The sequence below is a fragment of the Anopheles coluzzii genome, chromosome 2, assembly GCF_943734685.1.
Source record: "Anopheles coluzzii chromosome 2, AcolN3, whole genome shotgun sequence".
Classification (NCBI taxonomy): Eukaryota; Metazoa; Arthropoda; class Insecta; order Diptera; family Culicidae; genus Anopheles; species Anopheles coluzzii.
Genome location: NC_064670.1, coordinates 64,039,399 through 64,065,134, shown reverse-complemented (window position 1 = coordinate 64,065,134; position 25,736 = coordinate 64,039,399). Strand labels below are relative to the sequence as shown.

Genomic DNA, 25,736 nt, shown 5'->3' with positions numbered 1-25,736 from the left:
AGTGTTTGTATGAACCTTGGGGACACCTTGGGACACCTTTTGACAACCTCGGAAGTCATTCTAGAGTGTTTGTATGAACCTTGGGATAACTTGGAATTACTTCGGAAGTCATGCTAGAGTGTTTGTATGAACCTTGGGGACACCTTGGGACATCCCCGGAATTCATGCTAGCTTATTTGTATGAACCTTGGGGGCACCTTGGGACAACCTCGGAAGTCATTCTAGAGTGTTTGTATGAACCTTGGGGACAACTTGGGACAACCTCGGAAGACATGCTAGCTTATTTGTATGAACCTTGGGGACACCTTGGGACAACCTCGGAAGTCATTCTAGATTGCTTGTTTGAACCTTGGGGACACCTTTGGACACCTTGGGACAACCTCGGAAATCATTCTAGAGTGTTTGTATGAACCTTGGGGGCACCTTGGGACAACCTCGGAAGTTTTCTAGAGTGTTTGTATGAACCTTGGGGACACCTTGGGACAACCTCTGAAGTCATTCTAGATTGCTTGTTTGAACCTTGGGGACACCTTGGGACAACCTCGGAAGTTTTCTAGAGTGTTTGTATGAACCTTGGGGACACCTTGGGACAACCTCGGAAGTCATGCTAGCTTATTTGTATGAACCTTGGGGACACCTTGGGACAACCTCGGAAATCATTCTTAAGTGTTTGTATGAACCTTGGGGGCACCTTGGGACAACCTCGGAAGTTTTCTAGAGTGTTTGTATGAACCTTGGGGACACCTTGGGACAACCTCTGAAGTCATTCTAGATTGCTTGTTTGAACCTTGGGGACACCTTGGGACACCTTGGGACAACCTCGGAAATCATTCTAGAGTGTTTGTATGAACCTTGGGGACAGCTTGGGACAACCTCGGAAGTCATTCTAGATTGCTTGTATGAGCCTTAGGACACCTTGGGACAACCTCGGAAGTTATTTTAGAATGTTTGTATGAACCTTGGGGACACCTTGGGACAACCTCGAAAGTCATGCTAGCGTATTTGTATGAACCTTGGAGACACCTTGTAACAACCTCGGAAGTCATTCTAGAGTGTTTGTATGAACCTTGGGACATCTTGGAATAACTTCGGAAGTCATTCTAGAGTGTTTGTATGAACCTTGGGGACACCTTGGGACAACCTCGGAAGTCATTTTAGAGTTTTTGTATGAACTTTGGGCACACCTTGGGACAACCTCGGAAGTCATTCTAGAGTGTTTGTATGAATCTTGGGGACAGCTTGGGACAATCTTGGAAGTCATTTTAGAATGTTTGTATGAACCTTGGGGACACCTTGGGACAACCTCTGAAGTCATTCTAGAGTGTTTGTATGAACCTTGGGCACACCTTGGGACAACCTCGGAAGTCATTCTAGAGTGTTTGTATGAACCTTGGGGACACCTTGGGACACCTTTTGACAACCTCGGAAGTCATTCTAGAGTGTTTGTATGAACCTTGGGATAACTTGGAATTACTTCGGAAGTCATGCTAGAGTGTTTGTATAAACCTTGGGGACACCTTGGGACATCCCCGGAATTCATGCTAGCTTATTTGTATGAACCTTGGGGGCACCTTGGGACAACCTCGGAAGTCATTCTAGAGTGTTTGTATGAACCTTGGGGACAACTTGGGACAACCTCGGAAGACATGCTAGCTTATTTGTATGAACCTTGGGGACACCTTGGGACAACCTCGGAAGTCATTCTAGATTGCTTGTTTGAACCTTGGGGACACCTTGGGACACCTTGGGACAACCTCGGAAATCATTCTAGAGTGTTTGTATGAACCTTGGGGACACCTTGGGACAACCTCGGAAGTCATTCTAGATTGCTTGTATTAACCTTAGGACACCTTGGGACAACCTCGGAAGTTATTTTAGAATGTTTGTATGAACCTTGGGGACACCTTGGGACAACCTCGGAAGTCATGCTAGCTTATTTGTATGAACCTTGGGGACACCTTGGGACAACCTCGGAAGTCATTCTAGAGCGTTTGTATGAACCTTGGGGGCACCTTGGGACAACCTCGGAAGTTTTCTAGAGTGTTTGTATGAACCTTGGGGACACCTTGGGACAACCTCGGAAGTCATTCTAGATTGCTTGTTTGAACCTTGGGGACACCTTGGGACACCTTGGGACAACCTCGGAAGTCATTATAGAGTGTTTGTGTGAACCTTGGGGACACCTTGGGACAACCTCTGAAGTCATTTTAGATTGCTTGCATGAACCTTGGGACACCTTGGGACAACCTCGGAAGTCAGTTTAGAATGCTTGTATGAACCTTGGGGACACCTTGGGACAACCTCGGAAGTCATTCTAGAATTTTTTGTATGAACCTTGGGGACATCTTGGAACAACCTCGGAAGACATACTAGAGTGTTTGTATGAACCTTAGGGACACCTCGGGAAAACATCGCAAGTCATTCTAGAGTGTTTGTATGAACCTTGGGGAAACCTCGGGACAACCTCTGAAGTCATTCTAACGTGTTTGTATGAACCTTGGGCACACCTTGGGACAACCTTGGAAGTCATTATAGAGTGTTTGTATGAACCTTGGGGACACCTTGGGACAACCTCTGAAGTCATTCTAGAGTGTTTGTATGAACCTTGGGGAAACCTTGGGACACCTTGGGATAACCTCCAAAGTCATTCTAAAGTGTTTGTATGAACTTTGGGACAACTTGGAATAACTTCGGAAGTCATTCTAGAGTGTTTGTATGAACCTTGGGCACACCTTGGGGCAACCTCGTAAGACATACTAGAGTGTTTGTATGAACCTTGGGGACACCTTGGGACAACCTCTGAAGTCATTCTAGAGTGTTTGTATGAACCTTGGGGACACCTTGGGACAACCTCTGAAGTCATTCTAGATTGCTTGTTTGAACCTTGGGGACACCTTGGGACACCTTGGGACAACCTCGGAAGTCATTCTAACGTGTTTGTATGAACCTTGGGGACACCTTGGGACACCTTGGGACAACCTCGGAAGTCATGCTAGCTTATTTGTATGAACCTTGGGGACACCTTGGGACACCTTGGGACAACCTCGGAAGTCATTCGAGAATTTTTTGTATGAACCTTGGGGACATCTTGGAACAACCTCGGAAGACATACTAGAGTGTTTGTATGAACCTTGGGGACACCTTGGGACAACCTCGGAAGTTTTCTAGAGTGTTTGTATGAACCTTGGGGACACCTTGGGACAACCTCTGAAGTCATTCTAGATTGCTTGTTTGAACCTTGGGGACACCTTGGGACAACCTCGGAAGTTTTCTAGAGTGTTTGTATGAACCTTGGGGACACCTTGGGACAACCTCTGAAGTCATTCTAGATAGCTTGTTTGAACCTTGGGGACACCTTGGGACAACCTCGGAAATCATTCTTAAGTGTTTGTATGAACCTTGGGGGCACCTTGGGACAACCTCGGAAGTTTTCTAGAGTGTTTTTATGAACCTTGGGGACACCTTGGGACACCTTGGGACAACCTCGGAAGTCATTCTAGAGTGTTTGTATGAACCTTGGGGGCACCTTGGGACAACCTCGGAAGTTTTCTAGAGTGTTTGTATGAACCTTGGGGACACCTTGGGACAACCTCTGAAGTCATTCTAGATTGCTTGTTTGAACCTTGGGGACACCTTGGGACAACCTCGGAAGTTTTCTAGAGTGTTTGTATGAACCTTGGGGACACCTTGGGACAACCTCGGAAGTCATGCTAGCTTATTTGTATGAACCTTGGGGACACCTTGGGACAACCTCTGAAGTCATTCTTAAGTGTTTGTATGAACCTTGGGGGCACCTTAGGACAACCTCGGAAGTTTTCTAGAGTGTTTGTATGAACCTTGGGGACACCTTGGGACAACCTCTGAAGTCATTCTAGATTGCTTGTTTGAACCTTGGGGACACCTTGGGACACCTTGGGACAACCTCGGAAATCATTCTAGAGTGTTTGTATGAACCTTGGGGACACCTTGGGACAACCTCTGAAGTCATTCTAGATTGCTTGTATGAACCTTAGGACACCTTGGGACAACCTCGGAAGTTATTTTAGAATGTTTGTATGAACCTTGGGGACACCTTGGGACAACCTCGAAAGTCATGCTAGCGTATTTGTATGAACCTTGGAGACACCTTGTAACAACCTCGGAAGTCATTCTAGAGTGTTTGTATGAACCTTGGGACATCTTGGAATAACTTCGGAAGTCATTCTAGAGTGTTTGTATGAACCTTGGGGACACCTTGGGACAACCTCGGAAGTCATTTTAGAGTTTTTGTATGAACCTTGGGCACACCTTGGGACAACCTCGGAAGTCATTCTAGAGTGTTTGTATGAATCTTGACAGACCTTGGGACAATCTCGGAAGTCATTTTAGAATGTTTGTATGAACCTTGGGGACACCTTGGGACAACCTCTGAAGTCATTCTAGAGTGTTTGTATGAACCTTTGGGACACCTTGGGACAACCTCGGAAGTCATTTTAGAGTGTTTGTATGAACCTTGGGCACACCTTGGGACAACCTCGGAAGTCATTCTAGAGTGTTTGTATGAACCTTGGGGACACCTTGGGACACCTTGGGACAACCTCGGAAGTCATTCTAAAGTGTTTGTAGGAACCTTGGGACAACTTGGAATAACTTCGGAAGTCATTCTAGAGTGTTTGTATGAACCTTGGGGACACCTTGGGACAACCTCGGAAGACATACTAGAGTGTTTGTATGAACCTTGGGACACCTTGAGACAACCTCGGAAGTCATGCTAGCTTATTTGTATGAACCTTGGGGACACCTTGGGACAACCTCTGAAGTCATTATAGAGTGTTTGTATGAACCATGGGGACACCTTGGGACACCTTGGGACAACCTCTGAAGTCATTCTAGAGTGTTTGTATGAACCTTGGGCACACCTCAGAACAACCTTGGAAGTCATTATAGAGTGTTTGTATGAACCTTGGGGACACCTAAAGAAAACCTCTGAAGTCATTCTAGAGAGCCTGTATGAACCTTGGGGACACCTTGGGACACCTTTTGACAACCTCGGAAGTCATTCTAGAGTGTTTGTATGAACCTTGGGATAACTTGGAATTACTTCGGAAGTCATGCTAGCGTGTTTGTATGAACCTTGGGGACACCTTGGGACATCCTCGGAATTCATGCTAGCTTATTTGTATGAACCTTGGGGGCACCTTGGGACAACCTCGGAAGTCATTCTAGAGTGTTTGTATGAACCTTGGGGACAACTTGGGACAACCTCGGAAGACATGCTAGCTTATTTGTATGAACCTTGGGGACACCTTGGGACAACCTCGGAAGTCATTCTAGAGTGTTTGTATGACCCTTGGGGACACCTCAGGTCAACCTCGGAAGTCATTCTAGAGTGTTTGTATGAACCTTGGGATAACTTGGAATTACTTCGGAAGTCATGCTAGCGTGTTTGTATGAACCTTGGGGACACCTTGGGACATCCTCGGAATTCATGCTAGCTTATTTGTATGAACCTTGGGGACACCTTGTGGTAACTTCGGAAATCATTCTAGAGTGTTTGTATGAACCTTAGGGACACCTTGGGACAACCTCTGAAGTCATTCTAGATTGCTTGTATGAACCTTGGGGATACCTTGGGACACCTTAGGACAACCTCGGAAGTCATTCTAACGTGTTTGTATGAACCTTGGGGACACCTTGGGACATCTTGGGACAACCTCGGAAGTCATTCTAGAGTGTTTGTATGAACCTTGGGGACACCTTGGGACAACCTCGGAAGTCATTCTAGATTGCTTGTATGAACCTTAGGACACCTTGGGACAACCTCGGAAGTCATTTTAAAATGTTTGTATGAACCTTGGGGACACCTTGGGACAACCTCGGAAGTCATGCTAGCGTATTTGTATGAACCTTGGGGACACCTTGGAACTACCTCAGAAGTTTTCTAGAGTGTTTGTATGAACCTTGGGGACACCTCGGGACAACCTCGCAAGTCATTCTAGAGTGTTTGTATGAACTTTGGGGACACCTTGGGACAACCTCGGAAATCACTCTAACGTGTTTGTATGAACCTTGGGCACACCTTGGGACAACCTCGGAAGACATACTAGAGTGTTTTTATGAACCTTGGGGACACCTTGGGATAACCTCGGAAGTCATGCTAGCTTATTTGTATGAACCTTGGGGACACCTTGGGACAACCTCTGAAGTCATTCTAGAGTGTTTGTATGACCCTTGGGGGCACCTTGGGACAACCTCGGAAGTTTTTTAGAGTGTTTGTATGAACCTTGGGGACACCTTGGGACAACCTCGGAAGTCATGCTAGCTTATTTGTTTGAACCTTGGGGACACCTTGGGACAACCTCTTAAGTCATTCTAGAGTGTTTGTATGAACCTTGGGGGCACCTTGGGACAACCTCGGAAGTTTTCTAGAGTGTTTGTATGAACCTTGGAGACACCTTGGGACAACCTCTGAAGTCATTCTAGATTGCTTGTTTGAACCTTGGGACACCTTGGGACAACCTCGGAAGTTTTCTAGAGTGTTTGTATGAACCTTGGGGACACCTTGGGACAACCTCGGAAGTCATTTTAGATTGCTTGCATGAACCTTGGGACACCTTTTGACAACCTCGGAAGTCATTCTAGATTGTTTGTATGAACCTTGGGGGCACCTTGGGACAACCTCGGAAGTCATTCTAGAGTGTTTGTATGAACCTTGGGGACACCTTGGGACAACCTCTGAAGTCATTCTAGATTGCTTGTTTGAACCTTGGGGACACCTTGGGACAACCTTGGAAGTCATTCTAACGTGTTTGTATGAACCTTGGGGACATCTTGGAACAACCTCGGAAGACATACTAGAGTGTTTGTATGAACCTTGGGGACACCTTGGAACAACCTCGAAAATCATTCTAACGTGTTTTTGAACCTTGGACACACCTCATGACAACCTCGGAAGTCATTATAGAGTGTTTGTATGAACCATGGGGGCACCTCGGGACAACCTCGGAAATCATTCTAACGTGTTTGTATGAACATTGGGCACACCTCATGACAACCTTGGAATTCATTCTAGAGTGTTTGTATGAACCTTGGGGACACCTTGGGACAACCTCTGAAGTCATTCTAGAGTGTTTGTATGAACCTTGGGGACACCTTGGGACACCTTGGGACAACCTCGGAAGTCATTCTAGAGTGTTTGTATGAACCTTGGGACAACTTGGAATAACTTCGGAAGTCATTCTAGAGTGTTTGTATGAACCTTGGGCACACCTTGGGACAACCTCGGAAGACATACTAGAGTGTTTGTATGAACCTTGGGGACACCTTGGGACAACCTCGGAAGTCATGCTAGCTTATTTGTATGAACCTTGGGGACACCTTGGGACAACCTCTGAAGTCATTCTAGAGTGTTTGTATGAACCTTGGGGGCACCTTGGAACAACCTCGGAAGTTTTCTAGAGTGTTTGTATGAACCTCGGGGACACCTTGGGACAACCTCGGAAGTCATGCTAGCTTATTTGTATGAACCTTGGGGACACCTTGGGACAACCTCGGAAGTCATTCTAAAGTGTTTGTATGAACCTTGGGGGCACCTTGGGACAACTTCGGAAGTTTTCTAGAGTGTTTGTATCAACCTTTGAGACACCTTGGGACAACCTCTGAAGTCATTCTAGATTGCGTGGTTGAACCTTGGGGACACCTTTAGACACCTTGGGACAACCTCGGAAGTCATTCTAGAGTGTTTGTATGAACCTTGGGGACACCTTGGGACAACCTCGGAAGTCATTCTAGATTGCTTGTATGAACCTTGGGACACCTTGGGACAACTTCGGAAGTCAGTTTAGAATGTTTGTATGAACCTTGGGAACACCTCGGGACAACCTCGGAAGTTTTCTAGAGTGTTTGTATGAACCTTGGGGACACCTTGGGACAACCTCGGAAGTCATTCTAGAGTGTTTGTATAAACCTTGGGTACACCTCAGGACAGCCTTGGAAGTCATTATAGAGTGTTTGTATGAACCTTGGGGACACCTTGGGACAACCTCTTCTGTCATTCTTGAGTGCTTGTATGAACCTTGGGGACACCTTGGGACACCTTGGGACTACCTCGGAAGTCATTCTAGAGTGTTTGTATGAACCTTGGGGACACCTTGGGACAACCTCGGAAGTCATTCTAGATTGCTTGTATGAACCTTGGGACACCTTGGGACAACCTCGGAAGTCATGCTAGCTTAATTGTATGAACCTTGGGGACACCTCGGGACAACCTCGGAATTCATTCTAGAGTGTTTGTATGAACCTTGAGGAAACCTTGGAACACCTTGCGACAACCTCGGAAGTCATTCTAGAGTGTTTGTATGAACCTTGGGAACACCTCAGGACAACCTCGGAAATCATCCTAGAATGTTTGTATGAAACTTGGGACAACCTCGGAAGTCATTCTAGAGTGTTTTTATGAACCTTGGGGACACCTTGGGACAACCTCTGAAGTCATTCCAGAGTGTTTGTATGAACCTTGGGGGCACCTAGGGACAACCACGGAAGTTTTCTAGAGTGTTTGTATGAACCTTGGGGACACCTTGGGCCAACCTCTGAAGTCATTATATAGAGTTTGTATGAACCTTGGGGACACCTTGGGACAACCTCGGAAGTCATTCTAGAGTGTTTGTATGAACCTTGGATTCAAATAGTGCAAGATGGCTTCATTTGGATGAAACATGGCCGTATCAACGATAATAGATGGCAACAAAATTCAACATCAAATTTCAAGGCCATTCCAATAGTTCAAGATGGCTTCGTTTGGATGAAACATGGCCGTAACAACGATAATAGATGGCAAAAATACTCAACATCAAATTTCAAGGCCATTCAAATAGTACAAGATGGCTTCATTTGGGTGAACCAGGGCCGTAACAACGATAATAGATGGCAACAAAAATCAACATCAAATTTAAAGGCCATTCAAATAGTACAAGATGCCTTCATTTGGATGAAACATGGCCGTAACAACGATAATAGATGGCAAAAAACTCAACATCAAATTTCAAGGCCATTCAAATAGTGCAAGATGGCTTCATTTGGATGAAACATGACCGTAACAACGATAATAGATGGCAACAAAAATCAACATCAAATTTAAAGGCCAGTGAAATAGTGCAAGATGGCTTCCATTGGATGAAACATGGCCGTAACAACAATAATAGATGGCAACAAAATTCAACATCAAATTTCAAGGCCATTCAAATAGTACAAGATGGCTTCATTTGGATGAAACATGGCCGTAACAACTATAATAGATGGCAACAAAAATCAACATCAAATTTCAAGGCCATTCAAATAGTGCAAGATGGTTTCGTTTGGATGAAACATGGCCGTAACAACGATAATAGATGGCAACAAAATTCAAAATCAAATTTCAAGGCCATTCAAATAGTGCAAGATGGCTTCATTTGGATGAAACATGGCCGTAACATCGATAATAGATGGCAACAAAATTCAACATCAAATTTCAAGGCCATTCAAATACAAGTACAAGATGGCTTCATTTGGATGAAACATGGCCGTAACAACGATAATAGATGGCAACAAAATTCAACATCAAATTTCAAGGCCATTCAAATAGTGCAAGATGGCTTCATTTGGATGATACATGGCCGTAACAACGATAATAGATGGCAACAAAATTCAACATCAAATTTCAAGGCCATTGATTTAGTGCAAGATGGCTTCATTTGGATGAAACATGGCCGTAACAACGATAATAGATGGCAACAAAATTCAACATCAAATTTCAAGGCCATTGAATTAGTGCAAGATGGCTTCATTTGGATGATACATGGCCGTAACAACGATAATAGATGGCAACAAAATTCAACATCAAATTTCAAGGCCATTCAAATAGTGCAAGATGGCTTCATTTGGATGAAACATGGCCGTAACAACGATAATAGATGGCAACAAAATTCAACATCAAATTTCAAGGCCATTCAAATAGTACAAGATGCCTTCATTTGGATGAAACGTGGCTGTAACAACAATAATAGATGGCAAAAAAATTCAACATCAAATTTCAAGGCCATTCAAATAGTGCAAGATGGCTTCATTTGGATGAAACATGGCCGTAACAACGATAATAGATGGCAACAAAATTCAACATCAAATTTCAAGGCCATTGAATTAGTTCAAGTTGCCTTTATTTGGATGAAACATGGCCGTAACAACGATAATAGATGGCAACAAAATGCAACATCAAATTTCAAGGCCATTCAAATAGTACAAGATGGCTTTATTTGGATAAAACATGGCCGTTACAACGATAATAGATGGCAACAAAATACAACATCAAATTTCAAGGCCATTCAAATAGTACAAGATGCCTTTATTTGGATGAAACATGGCCGTAACAACGATAATAGATGACAAAAAAACTCAACATCAAATTTCAAGGCCATTCAAATAGTGCTAGATGGCTTCATTTGGATGAAACATGGCTGTAACAACGATAATAGATGGCAACAAGATTCAACATCAAATTTCAAGGCCATCCAAATAGTGCAAGATGGCTTTATTTGGATGAAACATGGCCGTAACAACGATAATAGATGGCAACAAAATTCAACATCAAATTTCAAGGCCATTGAATTAGTGCAAGATGGCTTCATTTGGATGAAACATGGCCGTAACAACGATAATAGATGGCAACAAAATTCAACATCAAATTTCAAGGCCATTCAAATAGTGCAAGATGGCTTCATTTGGATGAAACATGGCCGTAACAACGATAATAGATGGCAAAAAAAATTCAACATTGTTGCATAGTAACACGCATAACGCAGTAACATTGCAAGACTCGATCAGAGTACACATTGAGTGAATAAAGTCGATTCCATTCTGAACTAAGGAATAAAGCAGTTGTGTTTTTCTCAAGATATATTCCCTGCGACATATCATTTTGGCGACGAGGATTATTACTGAACCCGGAACCCGAAGCTCACGAGATTCTGAAGCTAACGAGAATTAGCGTCAAGGATGAACAATGAAAACCTTGAAACCGTTATCAACCAAATGGCTCAACTTCTTCAACAGATGGCTGCTTTTAAAACTAGAAGTCCTGACGAAATCCTTGAATCTTTATCGAAAACCATCGAGGAGTTTCGTTTCGATGAAGAAAACAACATCACTTTTGAAAAATGGTATGTACGTTTCAAAGACCTTTTTCAAAACGATGCCAGCAGTTTGAATGACGAGGCGAAAGTGCGACTTTTGCTGAGGAAGCTGGAAACGTCCGCTCACAGCCGGTATGTGAATTACATTCTTCCGAAGCAACCGCATGAAAATTCGTTTGAAGAAACCGTCAATATTCTCAAAAAAATCTTCGGAAAGCAATATTCGGTGTTCCACAAAAGGTACCAGTGCTTGCAGATAGTGAAATCTGCATTAGAAGATATCATCACTTACGGCGGAAGAGTGAATAAGGCATGCGAGGATTCTGAGTTCGAGAATTTGAAATTAGACGATTTCAAATGTCTAATTTTCATTTGCGGACTGCAAGCTCCGGAATTCTCGGATATCAGAGCAAGACTGCTATCTCGAATAGAAAACGCGACGCCGGAGGCTAAAGTGAACATTCAAACACTAATGGCAGAATTTCAACGGCTTATCAATCTGAAAGCGGATACAACGATGATCGAAAATCAATCAAGATCGAAGCATTCCGTGCATGCAGTTTCAGAGAAGAAACCGTATCGTTTGCCACAGCCTTCCCGATTCGACAATTCAAAAGATCAGCGTCAACCGAAATCAGATTCGAATACTGTCCCTCGTACTCCTTGTTGGCAATGTGGAAAAATGCATTTTGTACGGGATTGCAATTTTACAGATCATCTCTGCAAAGTGTGCAAAAATGTAGGCCACAAGGAAGGTTACTGTAAAGCCATGAGATCAAAATCTTCAAACAACAACACATATCAAAAGAGTGAGAAGAATCAAAATCAAAATCAAAAGAAATCTCAGGGAATTTTCGTTAATCATGTCACGAAAAACACTGCTAAAAGGAAATTTATCTCTATCATAATCAATGGCATAACTACATCACTCCAACTGGACACCGCAAGTGACATAACAGTTATTTCTAAAACAACATGGCAACATTTGGGTCAACCGAAACTTTCTCAAGCATCCATTGAAGCATCGAATGCATCGGGAGAACAACTCAAGCTTATCGGTGAATTCGAATGCGAGGTTATCCTTAATGCGATTACAGAGAAATGTGTTTGTTTTGTTACATCATCACCAGTCCTAAATGTTATAGGTATAGATTGGATAGATAGGTTTAATCTATGGGCAATTCCCTTCGATGTACTGTGTAAGAAAGTTTCATCAGCATGTCCAAAGGATCGAATAGTACAGCTTCAATCGAAATATCCAACAGTTTTCGATGATTCGCTTGGACATTGCACAAAAACGAAGGTGAAACTGTTTCTGAAGCCCAATGTAAAACCAGTTTTCTGTCCAAAACGACCAGTACCATTCAATACTATCGCTCTTGTGGATGCGGAACTATCAAGACTACAATCACTAGGCATCATCACACCAATAGACTTTTCGGAGTGGGCTGCTCCGATAGTAGCCATTCGCAAGCCTAATGGTAAAGTTCGAATTTGTGCGGATTATTCGACGGGGCTTAACGAAGCTTTAGAGTCAAATCATTATCCTCTACCTACTCCTGAAGAAATTTTTGCACAGTTGAACGGAAGTGTTGTATTCAGCATAGTCGATTTGTCCGATGCATACCTACAAGTAGAAGTAGAAGACGAATCTAAACACCTTCTTACGATCAACACACATAGAGGTCTTTTTCAGTTCAACCGTCTCGCACCGGGAGTCAAATCAGCACCTGGAGCTTTTCAAAGACTAGTTGACGGTATGATTGCTGACATTCCTGGCGTTAGAACATTTCTAGATGATGCTATAATTTTCGGTAAAACTTGGGAGGCACACAAGCAATCATTAGACACATTTCTTCAGCGTTTAAAAGAATATGGCTTCCACGTCAAGCTGGAAAAATGTCATTTCTATCAAACTGAAATTGTCTATTTGGGGCATGTGGTAGATCGCAACGGCATACGTCCTGACCCAGAGAAGCTGAAAACCATCGCATCTATTCCAGCACCAACGAACATTTCCGAATTAAGATCGTTCTTAGGAGCTGTGAATTTCTACGGCCGATTTGTGAGAAACATGCATGAACTCAGACACCCGTTAGATCAATTGCTAAAGAAGGATACGAAGTGGAAGTGGAATTCGGATTGTCAGACATCGTTCGAAAAATTCAAGAAAGTACTGCAATCTGACTTACTGTTGACACATTATGATCCGAATCTTCCTATCATCGTTGCAGCAGATGCGTCTAGCACCGGCGTTGGCGCAGTCATTTTTCATAAATTTCCGAACGGATATTTGAAAGCCATTCAACATGCTTCAAGAACATTAACGTCTGCAGAACAAGGCTACGGACAACCGGAAAAAGAAGCTCTGGCTCTTACTTATGGGGTAACCAAATTTCATAAGTACTTACTTGGTCGGAAATTTACTCTTTTAACCGATCATAAGCCTTTACTATCCATATTTGGTTCAAAAAAGGGAATTCCTTTGCACACAGCAAACCGACTCCAACGGTGGGCATTGATGTTATTAAACTACGATTTTACCATCGAATATGTTTCAACCACCGAGTTTGGGTGCGCTGACATGCTATCAAGGCTAATCGACCGTTGCAAGCAACCAGAGGAAGATTACGTTATAGCTTCGATTTCACTTGAAGAGGATATTCAAAACGTCATGCACGAATCATTGAAACAAGTACCAGTATCATTTGCTGACATTCAAAAAGCAACAAGATTGGACGAAACACTGCAAGCTGTTTTGAAATTCATCCGGGAAGGCTGGCCGAACGAAGCGTCGTCAATCAAAAATCAAGACATTCGTTCGTATTACACACGAAAAGAATCGTTAACGCATGTAGATGGATGTATCTTGTTTCACAACAGAGTTGTTGTTCCAAACATTTACAGGAAAAAGGTACTTCAACAATTCCATCGCGGTCATCCTGGAATGGTGCGAATGAAATCCATTTCTCGAAGTTTCGTTTTCTGGCCGGGAATGGATGTCGATATCGAAAACTTTGTCCGGCGTTGTACTTCATGTTGCACTGCTGGCAAAGCACCAATCAAAGAAACACCTGAATCTTGGCCTGTGCCGGAAAAGCTATGGTCACGGGTACACGTGGACTATGCCGGTCCTGTAGATGGCGTGTATTTTTTGGTTGTAGTTGATCCATACACAAAATGGCCAGAAGTATATGCAACCAAAACTACAACAGCAAAGACAACTATCAAGTTTTTAACGCAATCATTCGCAACGTTTGGTGTTCCAGAAACTATAGTCTCTGATAATGGTACCCAGTTCACCAGCTTTGAATTCCAAGCATTTTGCAAACAATTGGGTATTTGTCACATCCGTACTGCACCATACCATCCGCAGTCAAACGGTTTGGCAGAACGTTTCGTGGACACACTAAAGCGTACATTGCGAAAAATTCGAGCAGGAGGAGAGACTTTAGATGAAGCTTTGCAGACTTTTTTGCAAGTTTATCGAACCACACCTACACCAGATAAGTCTCCAGCTGAATTGATGTTTCAGCGGCCTATTCGAACAGTTCAGTCATTATTACTACCTCCAGTTTCACGGTCACGAAATGAAAAGCCAGAAGCTGGTAGAAAATTCTTCGATCCTGGAGAAGCGGTTTATGCCCAAGTCCACCGCAATAATTCCTGGGAGTGGAAACCGGCATCAATAGTCGAACGAGTCGGTAGAGTGAATTACAACGTGTTTTTGGAAGACAACCAGCGAATTATTCGCTCACATGCAAATCAACTGAAGAAGCGTCTACAGGAGGAAACATCGTGTGGAAATAGAAATTGTCACGACACTGGAAATTTGTTAACTATTTTCTTTGACGAATTTGAATTGGGAACTCCACAGGCAGTTGAAAACTCAATTGAAATGACTGAACAAGAACATTACTATTCAGCTGATGAAGAGTCCGCTGAAGAAATTGAAGGAGAAAATTGGCAAACATCATCGTCCACAGTTACTACTCAAGCCACTCCACCGATGCCTGCATCTTCTGCTCAACCCGTGAAAGCGGAAAGACCTCGAAGAATTCGTAGGCCACCAGCCAGGTTTGAACCGTATTGGTGAATTAAGGGGGGAGATGTTGCATAGTAACACGCATAACGCAGTAACATTGCAAGACTCGATCAGAGTACACATTGAGTGAATAAAGTCGATTCCATTCTGAACTAAGGAATAAAGCAGTTGTGTTTTTCTCAAGATATATTCCCTGCGACATATCAAACATCAAATTTCAAGGCCATTCAAATAGTACAAGATGGCTTTATTTGGATAAAACATGGCCGTTACAACGATAATAGATGGCAACAAAATTCAACATCAAATTTCAAGGCAATTCAAATAGTACAAGATGGCTTCATTTGGATGAAACATGGCCGTAACAACGATAATAGATGGCAACAAGATTCAACATCAAATTTCAAGGCCATTCAAATAGTACAAGATGGCTTCATTTGGATGAAAAATGGCCGTAACAACGATAATAGATGGCAACAAAATTCAACAACAAATTTCAAGGCCATTCAAATAGTACAAGATGGCTTCATTTTGATGAAACATGGCCGTAACAACGATAATAGATGGCAACAAAATTCAACATCAAATTTCAAGGCCATTGAATTAGTTCAAGATGCCTTTATTTGGATGAAACATGGCCGTAACAACGATAATAGATGGCAACAAAATTCAACATCAAATTTCAAGGCCATTCAAATAGTGCAAGATGGCTTCATTTGGATGAAACATGGCCGTAACAACGATAATAGATGGCAACAAGATTCAACATCAAATTTCAAGGCCATTCAAATAGTACAAGATGGCTTCATTTGGATGATACATGGCCGTAACAACGATAATAGATGGCAACAAAATTCAACATCAAATTTCAAGGCCATTGAATTAGTTCAAGATGCCTTCATTTGGATGAAACATGGCCGTAACAACGATAATAGATGGCAACAAAATTCAACATCAAATTTCAAGGCCATTCAAATAGTGCAAGATGGCTTCATTTGGATGAAACATGGCCGTAACAACGATAATAGATGGCAACAAGATTCAACATCAAATTTCAAGGCCATTCAAATAGTACAAGATGGCTTCATTTGGATGATACATGGCCGTAACAACGATAATAGATGGCAACAAAATTCAACATCAAATTTCAAGGCCATTAAATTAGTTCAAGATGCCTTCATTTGGATGAAACATGGCCGTAACAACGATAATAGATGGCAACAAAATTCAACATCAAATTTCAAGGCCATTCAAATAGTGCAAGATGGCTTCATTTGGATGAAACATGGCCGTAACAACGATAATAGATGGCACCAAGATTCAACATCAAATTTCAAGGCCATTCAAATAGTACAAGATGCCTTCATTTGGATGAAACATGGCCGTAACAACGATAATAGATGGCAACAAAATTCAACATCAAATTTCAAGGCCATTGAATTAGTGCAAGATGGCTTCATTTGGATGAAACATGGCCGTAACAACGATAATAGATGGCAACAAGATTCAACATCAAATTTCAAGGCCATTCAAATAGTGCAAGATGGCTTCATTTGGATGAAACATGGCCGTAACAACGATAATAGATGGCAACAAGATTCAACATCAAATTTCAAGGCCATTCAAATAGTACAAGATGCCTTCATTTGGATGAAACATGGCCGTAACAACGATAATAGATGGCAACAAAATTCAACATCAAATTTCAAGGCCATTCAAATAGTGCAAGATGGCTTCATTTGGATGAAACATGGCCGTAACAACGATAATAGATGGCAACAAGATTCAACATCAAATTTCAAGGCCATTCAAATAGTACAAGATGGCTTCATTTGGATGATACATGGCCGTAACAACGATAATAGATGGCAACAAAATTCAACATCAAATTTCAAGGCCATTGAATTAGTTCAAGATGCCTTCATTTGGATAAAACATGGCCGTTACAACGATAATAGATGGCAACAAAATACAACATCAAATTTCAAGGCCATTCAAATAGTACAAGATGCCTTTATTTGGATGAAACATGGCCGTAACAACGATAATAGATGGCAACAAAATTCAACATCAAATTTCAAGGCCATTCAAATAGTGCTAGATGGCTTCATTTGGATGAAACATGGCTGTAACAACGATAATAGATGGCAACAAGATTCAACATCAAATTTCAAGGCCATCCAAATAGTGCAAGATGGCTTTATTTGGATGAAACATGGCCGTAACAACGATAATAGATGGCAACAAAATTCAACATCAAATTTCAAGGCCATTGAATTAGTGCAAGATGGCTTCATTTGGATGAAACATGGCCGTAACAACGATAATAGATGGCAACAAAATTCAACATCAAATTTCTAGGCCATTCAAATAGTACAAGATGGCTTCATTTGGATGAAAAATGGCCGTAACAACGATAATAGATGGCAACAAAATTCAACAACAAATTTCAAGGCCATTCAAATAGTACAAGATGGCTTCATTTTGATGAAACATGGCCGTAACAACGATAATAGATGGCAACAAAATTCAACATCAAATTTCAAGGCCATTGAATTAGTTCAAGATGCCTTTATTTGGATGAAACATGGCCGTAACAACGATAATAGATGGCAACAAAATTCAACATCAAATTTCAAGGCCATTCAAATAGTGCAAGATGGCTTCATTTGGATGAAACATGGCCGTAACAACGATAATAGATGGCAACAAGATTCAACATCAAATTTCAAGGCAATTCAAATAGTACAAGATGGCTTCATTTGGATGATACATGGCCGTAACAACGATAATAGATGGCAACAAAATTCAACATCAAATTTCAAGGCCATTGAATTAGTTCAAGATGCCTTCATTTGGATGAAACATGGCCGTAACAACGATAATAGATGGCAACAAAATTCAACATCAAATTTCAAGGCCATTCAAATAGTGCAAGATGGCTTCATTTGGATGAAACATGGCCGTAACAACGATAATAGATGGCAACAAGATTCAACATCAAATTTCAAGGCCATTCAAATAGTACAAGATGGCTTCATTTTGATGATACATGGCCGTAACAACGATAATAGATGGCAACAAAATTCAACATCAAATTTCAAGGCCATTGAATTAGTTCAAGATGCCTTCATTTGGATGAAACATGGCCGTAACAACAATAATAGATGGCAACAAAATTCAACATCAAATTTCAAGGCCATTGAATTAGTTCAAGATGCCTTTATTTGGATGAAACATGGCCGTAACAACGATAATAGATGGCAACAAAATTCAACATCAAATTTCAAGGCCATTCAAATAGTGCAAGATGGCTTCATTTGGATGAAACATGGCCGTAACAACGATAATAGATGGCAACAAGATTCAACATCAAATTTCAAGGCCATTCAAATAGTACAAGATGGCTTCATTTGGATGATACATGGCCGTAACAACGATAATAGATGGCAACAAAATTCAACATCAAATTTCAAGGCCATTGAATTAGTTCAAGATGCCTTCATTTGGATGAAACATGGCCGTAACAACGATAATAGATGGCAACAAAATTCAACATCAAATTTCAAGGCCATCCAAATAGTGCAAGATGGCTTCATTTGGATGAAACATGGCCGTAACAACGATAATAGATGGCACCAAGATTCAACATCAAATTTCAAGGCCATTCAAATAGTACAAGATGCCTTCATTTGGATGAAACATGGCCGTAACAACGATAATAGATGGCAACAAAATTCAACATCAAATTTCAAGGCCATTGAATTAGTGCAAGATGGCTTCATTTGGATGAAACATGGCCGTAACAACGATAATAGATGGCAACAAAATTCAACATCAAATTTCAAGGCCATTCAAATAGTGCAAGATGGCTTCATTTGGATGAAACATGGCCGTAACAACGATAATAGATGGCAACAAAAATCAACATCAAATTTCAAGGCCATTGAATTAGTGGGAGATGGCTTCATTTGGATGATACATGGCCGTAACAACGATAATAGATGGCAACAAAATTCAACATCAAATTTCAAGGCCATTCAAATAGTGCAAGATGGCTTCATTTGGATGAAACATGGCCGTAACAACGATAATAGATGGCAACAAGATTCAAAATCAAATTTCAAGGCCATTGAATTAGTTCAAGATGCCTTTATTTGGATGAAACATGGCCGTAACAACGATAATAGATGGCAACAAAATTCAACATCAAATATCAAGGCCATTGAATTAGTGCAAGATGGCTTCATTTGGATGATACATGGCCGTAACAACGATAATAGAACAAAATTCAACATCAAATTTCAAGGCCATTCAAATAGTGCAAGATGGGTTCATTTGGATGAAACATGGCCGTAACAACGATAATAGATGGCAACAAAATTCAACATCAAATTTCAAGGCCATTCAAATAGTGCAAGATGGCTTCATTTGGATGAAACATGGCCGTAACAACGATAATAGATGGCAACAAAATTCAACATCAAATTCAAGGCCATTCAAATAGTGCAAGATGGCTTCATTTGGATGATACATGGCCGTAACAACGATAATAGATGGCAACAAAATTCAACATCAAATTTCAAGGCCATTCAAATAGTGCAAGATGGCTTCATTTGGATGAAACATGGCCGTAACAACGATAATAGATGGCAACAAGATTCAACATCAAATTTCAAGGCCATTCAAATAGTACAAGATGCCATCATTTGGATGAAACATGGCTGTAACAACAATAATAGATGGCAAAAAAACTCAACATCAAATTTCAAGGCCATTCAAATAGTGCAAGATGGCTTCATTTGGATGAAACATGGCCGTAACAACGATAATAGATGGCAACAAAATTCAACATCAAATTTCAAGGCCATTCAAATAGTGCAAGATGGCTTCATTTGGATGAAACATGGCCGTAACAACGATAATAGATGGCTAAAAAATTCAACATCAAATTTCAAGGCCATTGAATTAGTTCAAGATGCCTTCATTTGGATGAAACATGGCCGTAACAACGATAATAGATGGCAACAAAATTCAACATCAAATTTCAAGGCCATCCAAATAGTGCAAGATGGCTTTATTTGGATGAAACATGGCCGTAACAACGATAATAGATGGCAACAAGATTCAACATCAAATTTCAAGGCCATTCAAATAGTACAAGATGCCTACATTTGGATGAAACATGGCTGTAACAATAATAATAGATGGCAACAAAATTCAACATCAAATTTCAAGGCCATTGAATTAGTTCAAGATGCCCTCATTTGGATGAAACATGGCCGTAACAACGATAATAGATGGCAACAAAATTCAACATCAAATTTCAAGGCCATTCAAATCGTACAAGATGTCTTCATTTGGATGAAACATGGCTGTAACAATAATAATAGATGGCAACAAAATTCAACATCAAATTTCAAGGCCATTGAATTAGTGCAAGATGGCTTCATTTGGATGAAACATGGCCGTAACAACGATAATAGATGGCTAAAAAATTCAACATCAAATTTCAAGGCCATTGAATTAGTTCAAGATGCCCTCATTTGGATGAAACATGGCCGTAACAACGATAATAGATGGCAACAAAATTCAACATCAAATTTCAAGGCCATTCAAATCGTACAAGATGTCTTTATTTGGATGAAACATGGCTGTAACAATAATAATAGATGGCAACAAAATTCAACATCAAATTTCAAGGCCATTGAATTAGTGCAAGATGCCTTCATTTGGATGAAACATGGCCGTAACAACGATAATAGATGGCAACAAAATTCAACATCAAATTTCAAGGCCAATGAATTAGTGCAAGATGGCTTCATTTGGATGAAACATGGCCGTAACAACGATAATAGATGGCAACAAGATTCAACATCAAATTTCAAGGCCATTCAAATAGTACAAGATGGCTTCATTTGGATGAAACATGGCTGTAACAATAATAATAGATGGCAACAAAATTCAACATCAAATTTCAAGGCCATTGAATTAGTTCAAGATGCCCTCATTTGGATGAAACATGGCCGTAACAACGATAATAGATGGCAACAAAATTCAACATCAAATTTCAAGGCCATTCAAATCGTACAAGATGGCTTCATTTGGATGAAACATGGCCGTAACAACGATAATAGATGGCAACAAAATTCAACATCAAATTTCAAGGCCATTGAATTAGTGCAAGATGGCTTCATTTGGATGAAACATGGCCGTAACAACGATAATAGATGGCAACAAAATTCAACATCAAATTTCAAGGCCATTGAATTAGTTCAAGATGCCTTCATTTGGATGAAACATGGCCGTAACAACGATAATAGATGGCAACAAAATTCAACATCAAATTTCAAGGCCATTCAAAGAGTGCAAGATGGCTTCATTTGGATGAAACATGGCCGTAACAACGATAATAGATGGCAACAAAATTCAACATCAAATTTCAAGGCCATTCAAATAGTACAAGATGCCTTCATTTGGATGAAACATGGCTGTAACAACAATAATAGATGGCAACAAGATTCAACATCAAATTTCAAGGCCATTCAAATAGTGCAAGATGGCTTCATTTGGATGAAACATGGCCGTAACAACGATAATAGATGGCAACAAGATTCAAAATCAAATTTCAAGGCCATTGAATTAGTTCAAGATGCCTTTATTTGGATGAAACATGGCCGTAACAACGATAATAGATGGCAACAAAATTCAACATCAAATATCAAGGCCATTGAATTAGTGCAAGATGGCTTCATTTGGATGATACATGGCCGTAACAACGATAATAGAACAAAATTCAACATCAAATTTCAAGGCCATTCAAATAGTGCAAGATGGCTTCATTTGGATGAAACATGGCCGTAACAACGATAATAGATGGCAACAAAATTCAACATCAAATTTCAAGGCCATTGAATTAGTGCAAGATGGCTTCATTTGGATGAAACATGGCCGTAACAACGATAATAGATGGCAACAAAATTCAACATCAAATTCAAGGCCATTGAATTAGTGCAAGATGGCTTCATTTGGATGATACATGGCCGTAACAACGATAATAGATGGCAACAAAATTCAACATCAAATTTCAAGGCCATTCAAATAGTGCAAGATGGCTTCATTTGGATGAAACATGGCCGTAACAACGATAATAGATGGCAACAAAATTCAACATCAAATTTCAAGGCCATTCAAATAGTGCAAGATGCCTTTATTTGGATGAAACATGGCCGTAACAACGATAATAGATGGCAACAAAATTCAACATCAAATTTCAAGACCATTCAAATAGTACAAGATGCCTTCATTTGGATGAAACATGGCTGTAACAATAATAATAGATGGCAAAAAAATTAAACATCAAATTTCAAGGCCATTCAAATAGTGCAAGATGGCTTCATTTGGATGAAACATGGCCGTAACAACGATAATAGATGGCAACAAAATTCAACATCAAATTCAAGGCCATTGAATTAGTGCAATATGGCTTCATTTGGATGATACATGGCCGTAACAACGATAATAGATGGCAACAAAATTCAACATCAAATTTCAAGGCCATTCAAATAGTGCAAGATGGCTTCATTTGGATGAAACATGGCCGTAACAACGATAATAGATGGCAACAAAATTCAACATCAAATTTCAAGGCCATTCAAATAGTGCAAGATGCCTTTATTTGGATGAAACATGGCCGTAACAACGATAATAGATGGCAACAAAATTCAACATCAAATTTCAAGGCCATTGAATTAGTGCAAGATGGCTTCATTTGGATGATACATGGCCGTAACAACGATAATAGATGGCAACAAAATTCAACATCAAATTTCAAGGCCATTGAATTAGTTCAAGATGCCTTCATTTGGATGAAACATGGCCGTAACAACGATAATAGATGGCAACAAAATTCAACATCAAATTCAAGGCCATTGAATTAGTGCAAGATGGCTTCATTTGGATGAAACATGGCTGTAACAATAATAATAGATGGCAACAAAATTCAACATCAAATTTCAAGGCCATTGAATTAGTTCAAGATGCCCTCATTTGGATGAAACATGGCCGTAACAACGATAATAGATGGCAACAAAATTCAACATCAAATTTCAAGGCCATTGAAATAGTGCAAGATGGCTTCATTTGGATGAAACATGGCCGTAACAACGATAATAGATGGCAACAAAATTCAACATCAAATTTCAAGGCCATTGAATTAGTGCAAGATGGCTTCATTTGGATGAAACATGGCCGTAACAACGATAATAGATGGCAACAAAATTCAACATCAAATTTCAAGGCCATTGAATTAGTTCAAGATGCCTTCATTTGGATGAAACATGGCCGTAACAACGATAATAGATGGCAACAAAATTCAACATCAAATTTCAAGGCCATTCAAAGAGTGCAAGATGGCTTCATTTGGATGAAACATGGCCGTAACAACGATAATAGATGGCAACAAAATTCAACATCAAATTTCAAGGCCATTCAAATAGTACAAGATGCCTTCATTTGGATGAAACATGGCTGTAACAACAATAATAGATGGCAACAAGATTCAACATCAAATTTCAAGGCCATTGAATTAGTGCAAGATGGCTTCATTTGGATGAAACATGGCCGTAACAACGATAATAGATGGCAACAAGATTCAAAATCAAATTTCAAGGCCATTGAATTAGTTCAAGATGCCTTTATTTGGATGAAACATGGCCGTAACAACGATAATAGATGGCAACAAAATTCAACATCAAATATCAAGGCCATTGAATTAGTGCAAGATGGCTTCATTTGGATGATACATGGCCGTAACAACGATAATAGAACAAAATTCAACATCAAATTTCAAGGCCATTCAAATAGTGCAAGATGGCTTCATTTGGATGAAACATGGCCGTAACAACGATAATAGATGGCAACAAAATTCAACATCAAATTTCAAGGCCATTGAATTAGTGCAAGATGGCTTCATTTGGATGAAACATGGCCGTAACAACGATAATAGATGGCAACAAAATTCAACATCAAATTCAAGGCCATTGAATTAGTGCAAGATGGCTTCATTTGGATGATACATGGCCGTAACAACGATAATAGATGGCAACAAAATTCAACATCAAATTTCAAGGCCATTCAAATAGTGCAAGATGGCTTCATTTGGATGAAACATGGCCGTAACAACGATAATAGATGGCAACAAAATTCAACATCAAATTTCAAGGCCATTCAAATAGTACAAGATGCCTTCATTTGGATGAAACATGGCTGTAACAACAATAATAGATGGCAAAAAAATTCAACATCAAATTTCAAGGCCATTCAAATAGTGCAAGATGGCTTCATTTGGATGAAACATGGCCGTAACAACGATAATAGATGGCAACAAAATTCAACATCAAATTTCAAGGCCATTCAAATAGTGCAAGATGCCTTTATTTGGATGAAACATGGCCGTAACAACGATAATAGATGGCAACAAAATTCAACATCAAATTTCAAGACCATTCAAATAGTACAAGATGCCTTCATTTGGATGAAACATGGCTGTAACAATAATAATAGATGGCAAAAAAATTAAACATCAAATTTCAAGGCCATTCAAATAGTGCAAGATGGCTTCATTTGGATGAAACATGGCCGTAACAACGATAATAGATGGCAACAAAATTCAACATCAAATTCAAGGCCATTGAATTAGTGCAATATGGCTTCATTTGGATGATACATAGCCGTAACAACGATAATAGATGGCAACAAAATTCAACATCAAATTTCAAGGCCATTCAAATAGTGCAAGATGGCTTCATTTGGATGAAACATGGCCGTAACAACGATAATAGATGGCAACAAAATTCAACATCAAATTTCAAGGCCATTCAAATAGTGCAAGATGCCTTTATTTGGATGAAACATGGCCGTAACAACGATAATAGATGGCAACAAAATTCAACATCAAATTTCAAGGCCATTGAATTAGTGCAAGATGGCTTCATTTGGATGATACATGGCCGTAACAACGATAATAGATGGCAACAAAATTCAACATCAAATTTCAAGGCCATTGAATTAGTTCAAGATGCCTTCATTTGGATGAAACATGGCCGTAACAACGATAATAGATGGCAACAAAATTCAACATCAAATTCAAGGCCATTGAATTAGTGCAAGATGGCTTCATTTGGATGAAACATGGCCGTAACAACGATAATAGATGGCAACAAAATTCAACATCAAATTTCAAGGCCATTCAAATAGTGCAAGATGGCTTCATTTGGATGAAACATGGCCGTAACAACGATAATAGATGGCAACAAAATTCAACATCAAATTTCAAGGCCATTCAAATAGTACAAGATGCCTTCATTTGGATGAAACATGGCTGTAACAACAATAATAGATGGCAACAAAATTCAACATCAAATTTCAAGGCCTTTCAAATAGTACAAGATGGCTTCATTTGGATGAAACATGGCCGTAACAACGATAATAGATGGCAACAAGATTCAACATCAAATTTCAAGGCCATTCAAATAGTGCAAGATGGC

At 40.2% G+C, this 25,736-nt stretch overlaps 1 protein-coding gene across 1 annotated transcript; it reads left to right on the top strand.

Annotated features, from left to right (window-relative positions):
• The first annotated feature begins 10,360 nt into the window (after positions 1-10,360).
• LOC125906598 (uncharacterized protein K02A2.6-like) lies at positions 10,361-15,343 on the top strand. Its single transcript, XM_049606187.1, has one exon. The coding sequence runs from the start codon at positions 11,008-11,010 to the stop codon at positions 15,238-15,240; it is 4,233 nt and encodes a 1,410-aa protein (XP_049462144.1). The 5' UTR covers positions 10,361-11,007; the 3' UTR covers positions 15,241-15,343.
• Positions 15,344-25,736: the final 10,393 nt, after the last annotated feature.